General features: G+C 36.2%; 1 protein-coding gene and 1 long non-coding RNA gene across 4 annotated transcripts in view; both read right to left on the bottom strand.

Moving 5' to 3' along the window:
- The window catches only part of LOC145715509 (uncharacterized), a 464,377-nt gene that overhangs the window by 418,709 nt on the left and 30,930 nt on the right, over window positions 1-14,738 (bottom strand). The gene's annotated exons all lie outside the window — the stretch shown is intronic.
- Window positions 1-14,738, bottom strand: part of PCMT1 (protein-L-isoaspartate (D-aspartate) O-methyltransferase) — a 51,418-nt gene that overhangs the window by 12,076 nt on the left and 24,604 nt on the right. For all 3 annotated transcript variants that reach the window (XM_060616889.3, XM_060616891.3, XM_060616890.3), the window contains exons 4-6: window positions 5,379-5,483; window positions 3,053-3,173; window positions 807-892 (exon numbers count right to left, since the gene is read on the bottom strand). In XM_060616889.3, coding sequence (XP_060472872.1) covers window positions 807-892; window positions 3,053-3,173; window positions 5,379-5,483 — 312 coding nt within the window. The remainder of the gene's footprint in view (window positions 1-806; window positions 893-3,052; window positions 3,174-5,378; window positions 5,484-14,738) is intronic.

Raw genomic sequence — 14,738 nt, 5'->3', positions numbered from 1 at the left:
AAGAGGCAGTGTCACTCTCAGCCCCTAGTCATCTAGTCCAGACCTGAGGAAAACTCAGATTCCATAGAAGCCTAAGATCTCAGTGAACTTAATCAAGGATCATTAAGGGATGACATAAGTTTATCAGTCTTACTAAAATAAAAAAACAATTTTGTACTTAAATTACGTAATATACAATACCGGAATACCCTTCCCTCTCATCGCAACTATGCAAACCCTACTGTTCTTTAAGATTCAGTTGCAACTCCATTCATGCATGTAGTTTCATTGATAACTCCAGGCAAAAATTTTCTCCCTCCCTTGAACTCTTACAGTACATCTTTCTTCTGGCATCAACATATATTACATGTTAATGATAATGCTATCATATCATTAATTTTCCTGTTATATGTAGGACACTTGTTTTCCAGAATATAAGTTTTGTGAAGGTAAAATGTATGACAGATACTTCCTGGTCTCACCCGTGCATCCAACAATCTTGCATATTCTGGTATTTAATAAAATACCAAGTGATTATCAGATTATGAACTCCAGATGGATTTTCCTAATTCTAGTGGTATACTAGTTCTTAGATGGATCAAACACTGCTTCAAATAAGGTAGCTACAAACTGTGATTTAGTAATCTTCAAGTCATTTACACAACTCTTTGCATACGAAAAAACCCCTGCATACCAAGTATAATGAAAATGCATGACATAAAAGTCTAATTATGTTTTGAACATCATCTAGAAGTCATTTCTCTATAAATCTTTTATAGCTTTAGTTGACTGAAGCACAAAAACACAGGGAAAAAAACCCAACTCACTGCCTGGGGCACAACTGGGGCTGCAGCTCCTACATGAATAGCATCGTAAGGGGCTTCTTCGGCATATCCCATTCTTCCATCTCCCACTGAAAGAAAAGAAATTATGCTTTAAAAACCTGTTTGGACAGAACTACCCAGTGGGAAGAATTATAGGAGGTTTAAAACAGAGCAAGAGAGATTTTTAATAAATGATGCTGGGACAACTGGATATTCATATGGAAAAAATATATACTTGAACCTCTACCTCTTACATACACAAAAATCAATGTCAGAAAGATCAAAGATCTAAATGTGAAAAGGTAAAATGATAATGCTTCTGAGAAATAACATAGGGGCATATCTTCATGATTTTAGAGTAGTCTTAAAGAGGACACAGAAGAAGCTGGTAAGTCTGATACATTAAAATTAAGTACTTCTATTAATCAAGAAAGTACCAATACAAGTGAAAAGGCATGCCATGGAGTGGGAGAAGAGGTTTACGATATGAATAAATAGGTAAAGGGCTAATCTATAGAAGTCCTACAAATCAAAGAGAAATATGAACAACTCAATATCTGAAAAAGACATTTCACAAAGGAGGAAATCCAAATGGTCAAACAAATGAAACAGTGTTCGACCTCACTGGTTAAGAGGAAAATACAAAATAAAACCACAAAGAGACACTGCTCTATACTCACTAAGTGGGTAAAAAGAAAACTCTGACAGTATCAAGTGTTGGTAAGACACCGAGCACTAGCAACTCTGACACATTGCTGATGGGAATGTAAACTGGTTCAATCACTTTAAAAAAGTTTTGCAGTATCTATGGTTCCCTATGAACTAGCAATAATACTCTACATGAATAAATGCTTGTATTATGAGTGCACGTATACATTTGGAACTTTATACACATATGTTCACAGCAGCTTTCTAATTCCCCAAGTTAGAAACAACCCAAAATGTCCATCTATGGTAGAATAAACAAATTTTGATAATGGTCTTACAGTGGAATATTATACAGCAATAAAAATTAACTATATGATAAGATGGATGAGTCTTACAAATATAACATTGAATGAAAGAAGTCACTCATCATAGACTATATACTATATGGTTCCATTTATCTAAAGTTCAAAATTAAATTGAACATTGTCTATGGAAGTGCAATTAGGTAGTAAATGCATAAAAGTAATGATGCTGGTTACCATTAAGGAGAAAGGAAAGTCTTCCGAGGAGGGAAAAGCAAGCAGAGGACATGTAAGCCACCAATAATATTCCCTTTCTTGATCACTGTGATTAATTAAACAGGTATTTGCTAAGCTTCACATTTATACTTTATGTGTGTTTTGATGTTAGTTGTATCTCACAACAGTACAAAGTGTTCACATGGAAATATGTCCACTGTATACTGCTGAATGGAAAAGAGCAAACTACAGGACAGAATATATGAGTCAATTAAAAAAAAAAAACATGTAGGGGCACCTGGGTGGCTCAGTCGGTTGAGCGCCCGACTTCAGCTCAGGTCATGATCTCACCGTTTGTGGGTTCGAGCCCCATGTCGGGCTCTGTGCTGACAGCTCAGAGCCTGGAGCCTGCTTTGCATTCTGTGTCTCCCTCTCTCTATGCTCCTCCCCTGCTCACACCCTGTCTCTCTCTCAAGAATAAAGAAAGATTAGGGGCGCCTGGGTGGCTCAGTTGGTTGAGCGTCCGACTTCGGCTCAGGTCATGATCTCGCAGTCTGTGAGTTCGAGCCCCGCGTCGGGCTCTGTGCTGACAGCTCAGAGCCTGGAGCCTGCTTCGGATTCTGTGTCCCCCTTTCTCTCTGCCCCTCCCCCACTCATGCTCTGTCTCTCTCTGTCTCAGAAATAAACAAACATTTAAAAAAAAAAAAGAATAAAGATTTAAAAAAAAGTGTGTATATGTATATTTATTCACACATATAGTTATGTCTAGAAAACTTAAGAGGGAAAAGGAGGGTTTTTTTTTTTTTATCTTACACATTTCTGCACTTTAAATTTTTCATAATGGGCACTTGATACTTTGCTATTACTTCTTAAAAACCAATGAAGAAAGAACTCATTTTCTGAAACAGCTGACAGTCATATCAGCATCACAATTAACAGTAACTGTTTTCCTTACTTAGTACTTTAAAGCGAATGTTAAAAAAAAAAGGCAAAAATTAGCTTGAATACTACTTAGCTTGCATGGGATCTTCTGAAAATAAAAATTCTCTGGAGAGGAAATTTCTACAGTTTTCTGATACTCACCAACCAGCTGCACTCTCCCTGAAGACAAAAGCATCGGATCATCCTTTCTGACATTATTTATTGAGTCGTCTACTAGCTCTTTAATGTGGTCAATTCCGATGACTCTTCCGGTAGATCCAACCTAGAAATGAGGGAGTAATTCAATAGCTCACTGGCCTAAATTTGTCTTTCTGAAGTGTCACTAAAGTGTTTCCTCAGCTAAAATCATATTCTGCAATGTGAAATGAAGACAAAATGTTCAAGCCTCCAATTGTATGGTTATTCAGAATACTATAAAATATTTACGAAATACAACTTTCTCAGCTTTAACTCCCAAATGGATAAATGCATTTTAGTAGTTAAGCCAGAATAAATTACAAAAACTTGCAATACTAAAAACAAACAAACAAACAAAAAACCTTCTTTCTTCAATTTCTGATTTTTAAAGCCCAAACCCTGAAGTAAGACTTAACTGCCAATATTAAATGATAGTTGGTACAATCATTTTTAATTTAAATTTCATCTAAAAGTGTGGCTTTAGGGGTGCCTGGCTCAGTCAGTTAAGCATCTGACTCTTGATTTCAGCTCAGGTCATGATCCCAGGGTTGTGGGACTGAGACCCACATTGGGCTCCACTGAGCATGGAGCCTGCTTAAGATTTCCCCTCTCCGCCCCTCTCCCCTGCTCGCGTGCTCTCTATAAATAAATACATACATAAATACGTAAATAAATAAATACATACATAAATACATGAGGGCACCTAGGTGGCTCAGTTGGTTAAACATCCAGCTCTTAGTTTTGACTCAGGTCATAAATCTCACAGATCATGAGTTTGAGCCCACCATCAGGCTCTGCATTGACAGCATGGAGCCTGCCTGGGATCCTTTCTCTCTCCCTCTCTCTGTCCCTTTCCTGCTGGTTCTTTCCCTCTCAAAATAAATTTAAAAATTAATAAATACATAAATAAATAAAAAAATAAAAAGTAAAAAGGTCACTCTAAATATTAAAATGTTACATAAAAAATTCTATAGGGATTTCTGTACCTGATTCTACTGCCATATGTAGAAAATATAAAATACATAAAAATATTAAAGGCCCTAAATATAAATTATAAAATAACACAATAAAGACTCTGAAGTCAGAGTAACTGGGTTCACATATAAGTTTCATCACTTATTTACAACTATACAACCTTGGCCAAGTTACTCTATGAATCAGGCTCCTCAGCTGTAAAATGAGGAAAAGGGGACATACCTCCTAAGTGATGTGAGAATTAAAAGCACTTAGAACACTAATTAGCACATAATAAATGTGTGAAAAACATTAAATTCACTTTAAAAAAAGATTATTCAGAAATCTAATGTTTTTTAAAAAGTGAATTTTTCTCTGAAACATAAATACGTCAAGTATCGAGAACACCACTACTTAAATACTAAGCTTTGAAAAAAAAAAAAAAAATCCTGATATTCCGTTAGTGATGACTTAGCTTCTACAAAACAAGTGAAACAACTGGGGAAAAAAAAAAAAAAAAAACCTGATTCCTTATTATGTAACAGGTACTATTATGGATGGATATGTCAGTGAAAAAAACAAATCAAATGAAATTCCCACCTCCCTGGAGCTCACATGCTAGTGGGCTGGTCTGCCAATTACATATTTACAACAAGTTAAGTAGATTCTGGTCCAAGACGCATCATCCATAAATCCCAACTTAACTAAACCAGAATCTTCCTATCTGGCCACAAGGGACAAGACTTCATAATCAAAGTGATGTGATTATCTGAGCACAGATAAACCTTTACTCAAGATGCCTGAATAGGCCTCCAGACTTATACTCTGGAGAGTATAACACATATTTTTCTAAGAGCACTTGCTCCACCCTCTTTCTAATAACCCTGTAGGAGTGTCTGGAAATCAGACTATTCTATTTTCCGCCAGCTGAGAATCCGGAAGAACACAGTTTGGGAGCTACTGGTTGCCATCTTGTGATCACAAGGGAGGAGCCTGACTGAAGCCAACATTTGGAGGAAAGCAAAGCCAAACCCAGAACCAGAGAGAAACCCACTGTCAATAACAACATCTGATCTTCTTTTGAATCCAGCCACACGAAGAGCCAGATACACTCTAGATGTTTCCATTATATAAACCAAGTAAATTCTTTTACCTCTGCCAGTGTGGACTGAATCTTGTTACTTCCAACAACAAGAAAATCCTAAGTGATACATGTTCCAACTGCTATTTTAATAGGATTTTAAAAAAAAACCCTCAAAAACTGCTAGTAAAGAAATTTACAGCCAAATATAGAATATGATTCTGCTGGAGCCAGAATGAAAAATAAAGGTCTTACCATACGTGCAAAACATGCAGTAAGGATTCCACTTCCAGATCCTACATCAAGAGCTTTAGCTCCTTCATGTAATTGATCAAATAGAAGTTCTAGTGCATATGCATGCTGCCAAAAGAAAACAAAGCAAATATTCATTTGTTTTTCAAGACTCTATAAAGTATATATACCATGGCATATAAATAAAAGTTGCCAACTTCCTGCCGATTTTTCTAGTATTGTCATCTACCAAGATAATGAAAACATGACATACTATATACTTTTATAGTGAAGTCTCCACCCCACCTCTGTCCCCAACCTTCCCCATCCTTGTCCAGTTTCACTCCCTAAAGGCAACCAGTGATGTCAGTTTCTTGTGCTTCCTGCCAAACATATCCATTCTGTGTATATACAAGCAAATATGTTATCTATATTTTTCATTTATTGTATCTTGAAGAACCTTTCTTATCAATACTTAAGTAGCCTGTTCATTCTTTTTTATGGCTCAGGAGTCTATTCTTATATGAATGTATTATAATAACAAAAATCCTCCCCAAAAAATCCCTAATGAAGGATATTTAAGTTGGCTCCAATCTTCTATAACAAAAGAGACAGAATAATCTTAAAAGTTGTATGTGTAGGAGCTCCTGGGTAGCTCAGTCTGTTGAGCGTCCAACTCTTGATTACAGCCCAGGTCATGATCCCAGGGTTGTGGAATCAAGCCCCATGTTGGGCTCTGCACTGAGCGTGGAGCCTGCTTAAGATTCTATCTCTCTCCCGGGGTGCTTGGGTGGCTCAGTCGGTTAGGTGTCCGACCTCAGCTCAGGTCATGATCTTGCAGTTTGTGGGTTTGAGCCTCACGTCAGGCTCTGTGCTGACAGCTCAGAGCCTGGAGCCTGCTTCGGATTCTGTGGCTCCCTCTTTTTCTGCCCCTCCCCTGATTGCACGCTCGCTTGCTCTCTCTCTCTCTCTCAAAAACAAATAAACATTAAAAAAAATTTTTTTAAAAGAAAGATTCTCTCCCTCTGTCCCTCTCCCCTGCTTATGCACGGTCTCGGTCTAAAATAAAATTTTATAACGGGTATATATGTAGGATAATGTAATCATCTTTATAAAAACCTTATAAAGTATATCTGTAGGATAAATTCTTAGAATTGAGGGGGTCAAAGGATATATATTTTTATGTTTATAGTGTATATAAATTATTAATCAAATAAAATCATATTGCTTATGCTTTGGGCCAAACCAAGAAATAAAGCCTTCCCTACTCCATCCTCTTTATAAACTTACATTTCAGTGCTTTTCTAAAATATGAAGTTAGAACTAATAAATGTTAAAAAAAAAAAAACAATAAATGTTATCTCAAAAGCTGTCCTTAAATACCTACTTACGTTCATTATTAAAAATCATCAGGTTCAGCATCAATAAACATTACTAGATCTTGGTTGGTAAAAATACATATTCATGAATCCATAGTGATAATAAGAAAATACATAACCTCTCTATATATATATAAATAGGAGAATAAGGGGAAATTGTTCCCAATCAATTCATATTGATGAAATGATGAACTTAGGAAACTGCCATTTGGCAACCACTTCAGTAATAACTGATTCAGCAAAAATAAATGGATGCTAAAACTTGTAGATTATCATTTGAGGAATAACAGAAGATTTACATAATCTCAAAGTGTTTACCCAAAACACTTACCAATTACAAAAATGAAAACTGTCACTTTACAGTGGAATTCAAGTTTCTCAGTGGAGAAACCTGGCTGACACTACCTTAGTCAGATGATCAAAATTAACATCACCAATAATGGGACACATTGACATCATATGGCATCTGTTAAAATACATCCCTTCTGGGACATTCCAGGCAAAAATGCATAACCCATATCTGATCATGAGGAAACAGGAGACAAACCCAAATTGAGGAACATTCTAGAAAAAACTGGCCTATATTCACAAAATTTTCAAGACCATAAAAGAAGACTGAGGTACTGTTCCAGATTAAAGAAAACTAAGAAGACATGACAACTGAATGAAACTCCAGCTCTGTAATTGTATTTTCCTGTAAAGGACATAACCAGAACAACTGATAAAATTTAAGTAAGGTCTGTCAACTGGCTAACAGTGTTGTATTAATGTTTATTTCCTGATTTTGATACTGTGGTTATTGAGAATGCCCTATTTTTGAAGGTAAAGAGCATTCTATCCCCAAATTATTCCCAAAGAGTTCATTAAAAAGAAAATACATATATTTCATGTATATACATATATATAAGAAAGACAAAGAGAAAGAATAAATGATAAAGAAAATGTAGTAAAAGGTTAACATTAGGGGAAGATGGGTAAAAATTACATGGGAATTACTTGTACTATTCTTACAACTTTTCTGTAAGTCTGAAATTCTGTTGAAAGCTAAAAATTTTTTAAGCATCAGAAACAGGTAATGTTCAAAATGGAACAGACTGGAAACTCCCTATTTAGAAAACTAATTTACATGACCAAAGCCAGAATACTGGTTACACCAAGGTTAGAAGCTAAGGAACTGGCATGAGGGAACCTGCTAGGACATAGGAAACGTACTGATCTATCTTCATCTGGGTGCTGGTTACACATACACATATGTGAACACTCATCAAGCTACACACAAGATTTGTGTACTTTACTCGATGTGTGTAATAGCTCAACAAAAAGTTCCTGAAAAGACTATTCCAGTCACTAAAAGTGAATGATCAGACATCATGTCCCCCATTAGGCAGTGTTCCTGAAAAGACAAAAAAAAAAAAAAAAAAAAAAGGTTGGGGTAGGGGGGACAAGTTAAGTATTACCAGGAAACAATCTTAACCAAGTTTAGAACATGGGAAATTCTACAGGACAAATGGATGAGTTTTTGTCAGTAAATAAGTGGGATTTAAAAAAAGAAAGGAGACTTTTAAAATTAAAAGAGACTAAGACTGAAAAAGACTAAAAAGGTGTAACGTCTGGACCTTGTTTGGATCCTGATTTAAGCAAATCAACCATAAAAGATCTTCTTGGAAACACCTGGTAAAGTTTGAACATGGACTGGTTTTAAGACAACATAACATACTAAGGAACGATATGATATAATATTGTAGTTAATTTTTTTTTTTAATGTTTACTTTTTGAGAGAGAGAGGGGCAGACTGCAAGCGGGGGAGGGGCAGACAGACAGGGAGAGACAGAATCGGAAGCAGACTCCAGGCTTTGAACTGTCAGCACAGAGCCCAACGCGGGGCACAAGCCCACGGACTGTGAGGTCATGACCTGAGCCCAAGTCGGATGCTTAACCAACTGAGCCACCCAGGCGCCCCTGTAGTTGTGTTTTTAAAGTCATCAGATTTACATTTAAGTACTAATGAGGGTGAACAATATTATGTTTGAGATTTGTTTTTAAATAGTTCAGCAAGAGGGAGACAAAATAAAAATAAAACAAGATTAACAAATTTGGGGTAATTATTAAAGGTGATTATGGCTACATGAGGTTCATTATAGTATTCTATTTATTTATGTGGTGTTGGAAACTTTCCATATTAAAAAGTTAAAAACGAAAAAGTTAAGGCTACTATTCCACAACTAACATAAAATGGGGAAAAGGCCTTTAACAGATACAGCCACACACAATCCAATGGTTTTCAAACAGTGTTCCAGAAAGTCATTAATATTCCACAGAACCCCTTGAGAGGTAACACACAAATGTACACTGAGGGAGGGGTGTGTTTTGGGAAAAGAGTAATAGAGAACTAACTTTATCAATCTTTCATATAGATTGCTTCGCAAAAGAGGCTCTTGTCTAAAGAGTGAAAAACATTGGTACCATGAAAAAGTTCTGGACTAAACATCGGAAGTAGCTTTCATAATATTCTTACAACAATCAGTTATGAGGTTTAATAATTTCTATTAATAATACGATAACAAGTATCACACTATAGGAACTTGGAAGTAACCAAAGAAACAAAATAACTTCCCTAATACTTGTCTTTCTGGATCCAGAAATCAAAGGACAAGAAGGGACTTCTTTAAGGTGTCAATTCCCAGTTTATATGCAGTACTGTGGTATCTTAATTCCAAAACAAACCCAGGAATATTTTTTCAGCAGTATGTCTATACAAGATTTGCTTTTATAAAAGGGGAGCATGCTGAGTTATTGTCAAGGCCTTCAATCACAATTATTAGCATTTTTCATGCTTTTATCACCCTAGCTAGTATTTTTCTGGATAACCCATGTTTATCACTAAATCCAAAATTAACAGTTTTTTAAAAGCTTTTTTAATTTGTCTGACTTCGGCTCAGGTTATGATCTCACAGTGGGTGAGTTCAAGCCTTGTGTCTGGCTCTGTGATGACAGCTTGGGGCCTGGAGCTTGCTTCAGATTCTGTGTCTCCTTCTCTCTCTGCCCCTCCCCAATTCATACTGTCTCTTTCTCAAAAATAAATAAACACAGAGGCGCTTGGGTGGCTCAGTCAGTTAAGCATCCGATTTTTGGCTCAGGTCATGATCTCACTTTTTGGGAGTTTGAGCCCCACGTCGGGCTCTGTGCTCACAGCTAAGAGTATGGAGCCTGTTTCAGATTCTGTGTCTTCCTCTCTCTCTGCCCTTCCCCTGCTTGTGCTCTGTCTCGCTCTCTCTCAAACATTAAAAAACAAATAAGTAAACATTAAAAATTTTAAGTTTTTTTATAATTATGGAAAATTTCAAACCCACAAATATAATGAATACACACATTTTTCCTCGTATGCAGTCACCAACTGTTTATATATTGTGCCATACTGTTTTACCATACCATCTGAAAAAAGGTGTACACATTATGATACTTCACAGCAAAATACTTCAGCACGCATATGCCAAAAAAACTAAGACATCTCCCTTTGCAACCACATCACCATTACCACACTCATGAAAATCATCAATTTAGTATCATCATCCAACATACACACTGTACTTAAATTTCCTCAACTGTCCCCAAAATGTCCTTTATAGCTGTTTTTACCCCAATCCATTCAAGGATTATGCATTGTATTTGTCAATATAAAATATTCTCCCTTCAGTTCTCCTCCACCTACCACTTTTCTGTTCTTCAGAATACTGACTACTGGGGCACCTGGGTGGCTCAGTCAGTTAAGGGTCCTACCCTTGATCCGGGCTCAAGTTCTGATCTCACAGTTCATGAGTTCGAGCCCCATGTTGGGCTCTGTGCTGACAGCATGGAGCCTGTTGGGGATTCTCTCTCCCTTTCTCTTTGCCCCTCCCCTGCTCTCTGTCTCTCTCTCAAAATAAATAAATAAGCTTAAAAAAAAAAACAAAACTGAGCCACCCAGGCACCCCCTCTAAATTGTTTTAGATTAACTGACAATCTCTGCCCAATTTAATTGTTATATTGATGATTACAATATAGTGATTTATTTACTTTACTTATTTTTTAAATATGTATTTTTTAACATTTATTTATTTTGAGAGAGTGACAGTGCATGCAAGCAGGGGAGGGGCAGAGAGAGAGGGGGAGAGAGAATCCCAAACAGGCCCCACACTGTTAGTGCAGGCCTGATGTGGGGCTCAAACTCACGAACCATGAGATCATGACCTGAGCTGAAATCGAGTCAGATGCTTAGCTGACTAAGCCACCCACATGCCCCCAAAATAGTGATTTTTTTTAATTTTATTATTCCCTCCATATGTATTAATTGGCATTCTTCTGTTTTTCATTTTCTGTCTTACTTTTTTGTTTTTAATCTCTATGAACTCATGGATTTTTGTTTCTGATTTACTATGTTAAAATACATTATCTTCATTATGTATCATTTTCCAATTCTCAAATTATCTCCAATTGGCCTCTGGGAGTCTCTTCAAACCTGCTCCTATGTCCTTTCAACATCACCCATCAACCTGTGAGTACTTCCTTATTTCCCAATATTCAGTCACTTCTCCAAGGAACTCTAGTCTCATTTAGTGAGAAATGATATTTAGGATTCAATATCTGCATGCTAAGTGTGCTCACTGCTACTGGGATGCCATTTTAACAGGTTGCTTTTAATCTCTTGCCCACTGCATATATTACATCTTCAATTACACCTTTGGAAAATATTCCAGGCTTGTAGTTACTTCCAAGTCTGTGATTTTAAAGTTCATTAAATAGAGATGTCAAAAGAGAGCGAAGAGTTGCTCCTCGCTTTCCGCTTCTCTTTCAATACTTCTGAGATCTATACAATAAATGATATAAGATCACAAATGTTTGTTCATATTACAATGTTTGTTCATATGTATAATTAATATTATTTTATTCTACTCACATCCTGGTTCCACAAGCATCAAAGGACACTGTATTATTACTGCTTGCACACACATACACACATAGAGAGCTACTGCGTGACTATACACATACACATGAATACACACATTTTCCTTACTAAGAGACATAGGTAAGGAAATGTAAGTGATTAAAAATGAATCCTTTTTTTATACAAGCTATGACATGGATGAACCTTGAGGACATTACACTAAGTGAAATAAACCAGTCATAAAAAAACAAATATTTTATGATTCCACTTATGAGGTATCTAGACTAGTCAAATTCTTAGAGATAGGTAATAGAATGGTGGTCGCCCGGGCCTGGGGAGACCAGGAAATGGGAAATTACTGTTGAATGGTATAGAGTTTTAGTTTTGCAAGATGAAAAGAGTTCTAGAGATTAGTTACACGACAGTATCAATGTATTTAACACTGCTGAACTATATGCTTAAAAAATGGTTAAGGGGCGCCTGAGTGGCTCAGTTGGTTGAGCATCTCATTCTTGACTTTGATTCAGGTCATGATCTCACAGTCGTGAGGTCAAGCCCTACATCAGCCCCTGTGCTAAGTATGGAGGCCTGCTTGGGATTCTCTCCTTCTCTCGCTCTGCCCCTCCGCTGGTCATGCGTGCATGTGCTCTCTCTCTCTCAAAAAATAAACATTAAAAAAAAAAAAGATTAAGATGTTAAGTTTTATGTTATACGCATTATACCACAATAAATATTATTTTAAATGCAGCCTTTTCTTAAAAGACAGCTCAACTAAGAAATGGAAAAGGATATGAATAGACATTTCTGCAAAGACCTACAAATGGTCAATAAGCACATGAAAAGATGCTCAACATCATTATCATTAGGGTTAATGCAACTCAAAACCACAATGACATACCACTTCACAGCTACCAGGATGGATAAAAGAAAGAAAGCACACAATAGCAAGTGTTGACAAGAAAGTGCAGAAACTGAAACCCCCATTTGTATGTTGCTGGTAGCAATGTAAAACAGTGCAGCCATTTGGAAAACAGTTGACCATTCTTCAAAATGTTAAATCTAGAATCACCATATGATCTACCAATTCCACTCCTAAGAATTGAAAATACACGCACACACAAAAACTTGTACATTAATGTTCATAGTAGCATTAATCACAGTAGCTAGAAAGTGGGAACAACCCAAATGTCTATCAACTGACAAAAAAGCAAAGTGTGGTATATTCATACAATGGAATATTATTCAGCAATAAAAAGAAATGAAGTAGTGATTCATGCTACAATACAAACCTTGAAAATGTAAATATAAAAAGCCAGTTGCGAAATGCTATATATTGTATTATTCCATTTAAGCGAAATGTCCGGGAGAGACAGAAATAAAAAGCACATTAGTAGTTACCAGGACTTTGGCAGATGAGGGATGGGAATTGACTGTGAATGGGTACAGCATTACTTTTTGAGCTGAGGAAAATGTTCTGAAATTAGATAGTGGTGATGTTTGAACAACTCTGAATAGACTAAAATCCATAACACTAAAGGGGTGAATTTTACAGTAGGTGAATTGTAGCTTACTAAAGTTGTTATTTTTTTTGTCGAAAAATGCATCCTTCGCCATGGAGTTTCTGCCATGTTTTCTTTGGCAGTGAACTGGATACTCAGCACCAAGCTTCAGGGGAAAAGAAAAATTCATGCAGTATTTCCTTTGATATAGGAAGACACACCCCTCCAGTCAATTTCCCAGACATTCAGGATACCAATTCTCCAAAATAACTTTGAGAATTAAATGAATGCTTCTACATAAATCTTTTGCTGTAAGTAGTACTTCAAACTGCCTGCAGCAATCTTAGGACTACACTTGCTTTAAATCATTCATTTCTTTGAATAGTTAATGCATAAAAAAACCCATTCCTATTCCATGAATGGAAAAAAACCAAACAAACAAACAAACAAAACAAAGAAGGGGGAGCCTGGCTGGCTGTCAGAGAAGCGACTCTTAATCCTGGGGTTGGGAGTATGAGCTTTGGGTATAGAGACAACTTAAGTAAATAAACTTTTAAAAAAAGGGAAGAAGAAAACAAAAAGAAACTGATAATATACAGAGTGCAGAGTGAAAAGTAGATCTCCCTTTCACCCTCCAATCATCTAATTCTGACCTTAGAAGAACTCATTTTTAGTTTTCATGCCTATAGGAAGACATATGTATATATGTATACGTGCAGACTTGATTTTTACGTATTACAAAATACTGTAAACACTCTTACATACTCTTCTTTTATACATAATGTTTGCTGAACATCTTGCCGTACTGGTCCCTACAGAGACTCCTCATTTAACAGCTTCACAGTATTTCACTGTATAATTATTAACCACTGACTATTAATGGGCTATTCGTGATCACTGTTATTTTTTTTTTTTGCTATTATAAATAATGCAGAATGAACATTGTTAGTAATTTTGTACCTATAAAAATATATTATATTATTCAAGGATAAATATCTTGAAATAAAACTGAAGAGTGTAGGCCACCTGGGTAGCTCAGTCAGTTAAGTGGTCAACTTCGGCTCAGGTCATGATCTCACCGTTCATGAGTTAGAGCCCCGTGTCAGGACCTGTACTGATGGCTTGGCTCAGAGCCTGGAACCTACTTCAGATTCTGTATGTCCCTCTCTCTCGGTCCCTCCCCTGCTCACACTCTGCCTCTCTCTCTCTCTCAAAAATAAACAAACATTAAAAAAAATTTTTTTTTAAACTGAAGAGTGTAAGGTACATTTATTTCACATTTTATAGATTTGCCAAATTGTTTTCCAACACTACCAATGTACTCTCTCAACAAAAAAGTATATTGTATATTAATTGTCAGTTTCCCCTTTCCAGGACAAAGTATTAAGCTCTTTGATCTCTGACAATCTGTTCATGAAAAATGGTACTTTACTACAATACTAATGTGTAATTTATTAAGTATGTAAATATAAATGAAAATGACATCTTTTCATTGGTTTAAGTGCTAATGTCATCTGTATTTCTTCTATGAACTATCATTCTTGTACTTTACCTATTGAATACTTCCCTCAGTTTTTCTTTTAAT

This window comes from Panthera onca, chromosome B2 (genome assembly GCF_046562875.1).
Source record: "Panthera onca isolate mPanOnc1 chromosome B2, mPanOnc1 haplotype 2, whole genome shotgun sequence".
NCBI lineage: Eukaryota > Metazoa > Chordata > Mammalia > Carnivora > Felidae > Panthera > Panthera onca.
The sequence above is the reverse complement of the archived record's forward strand: the minus strand, read 5'-3'. Positions and strand labels throughout refer to the sequence as shown.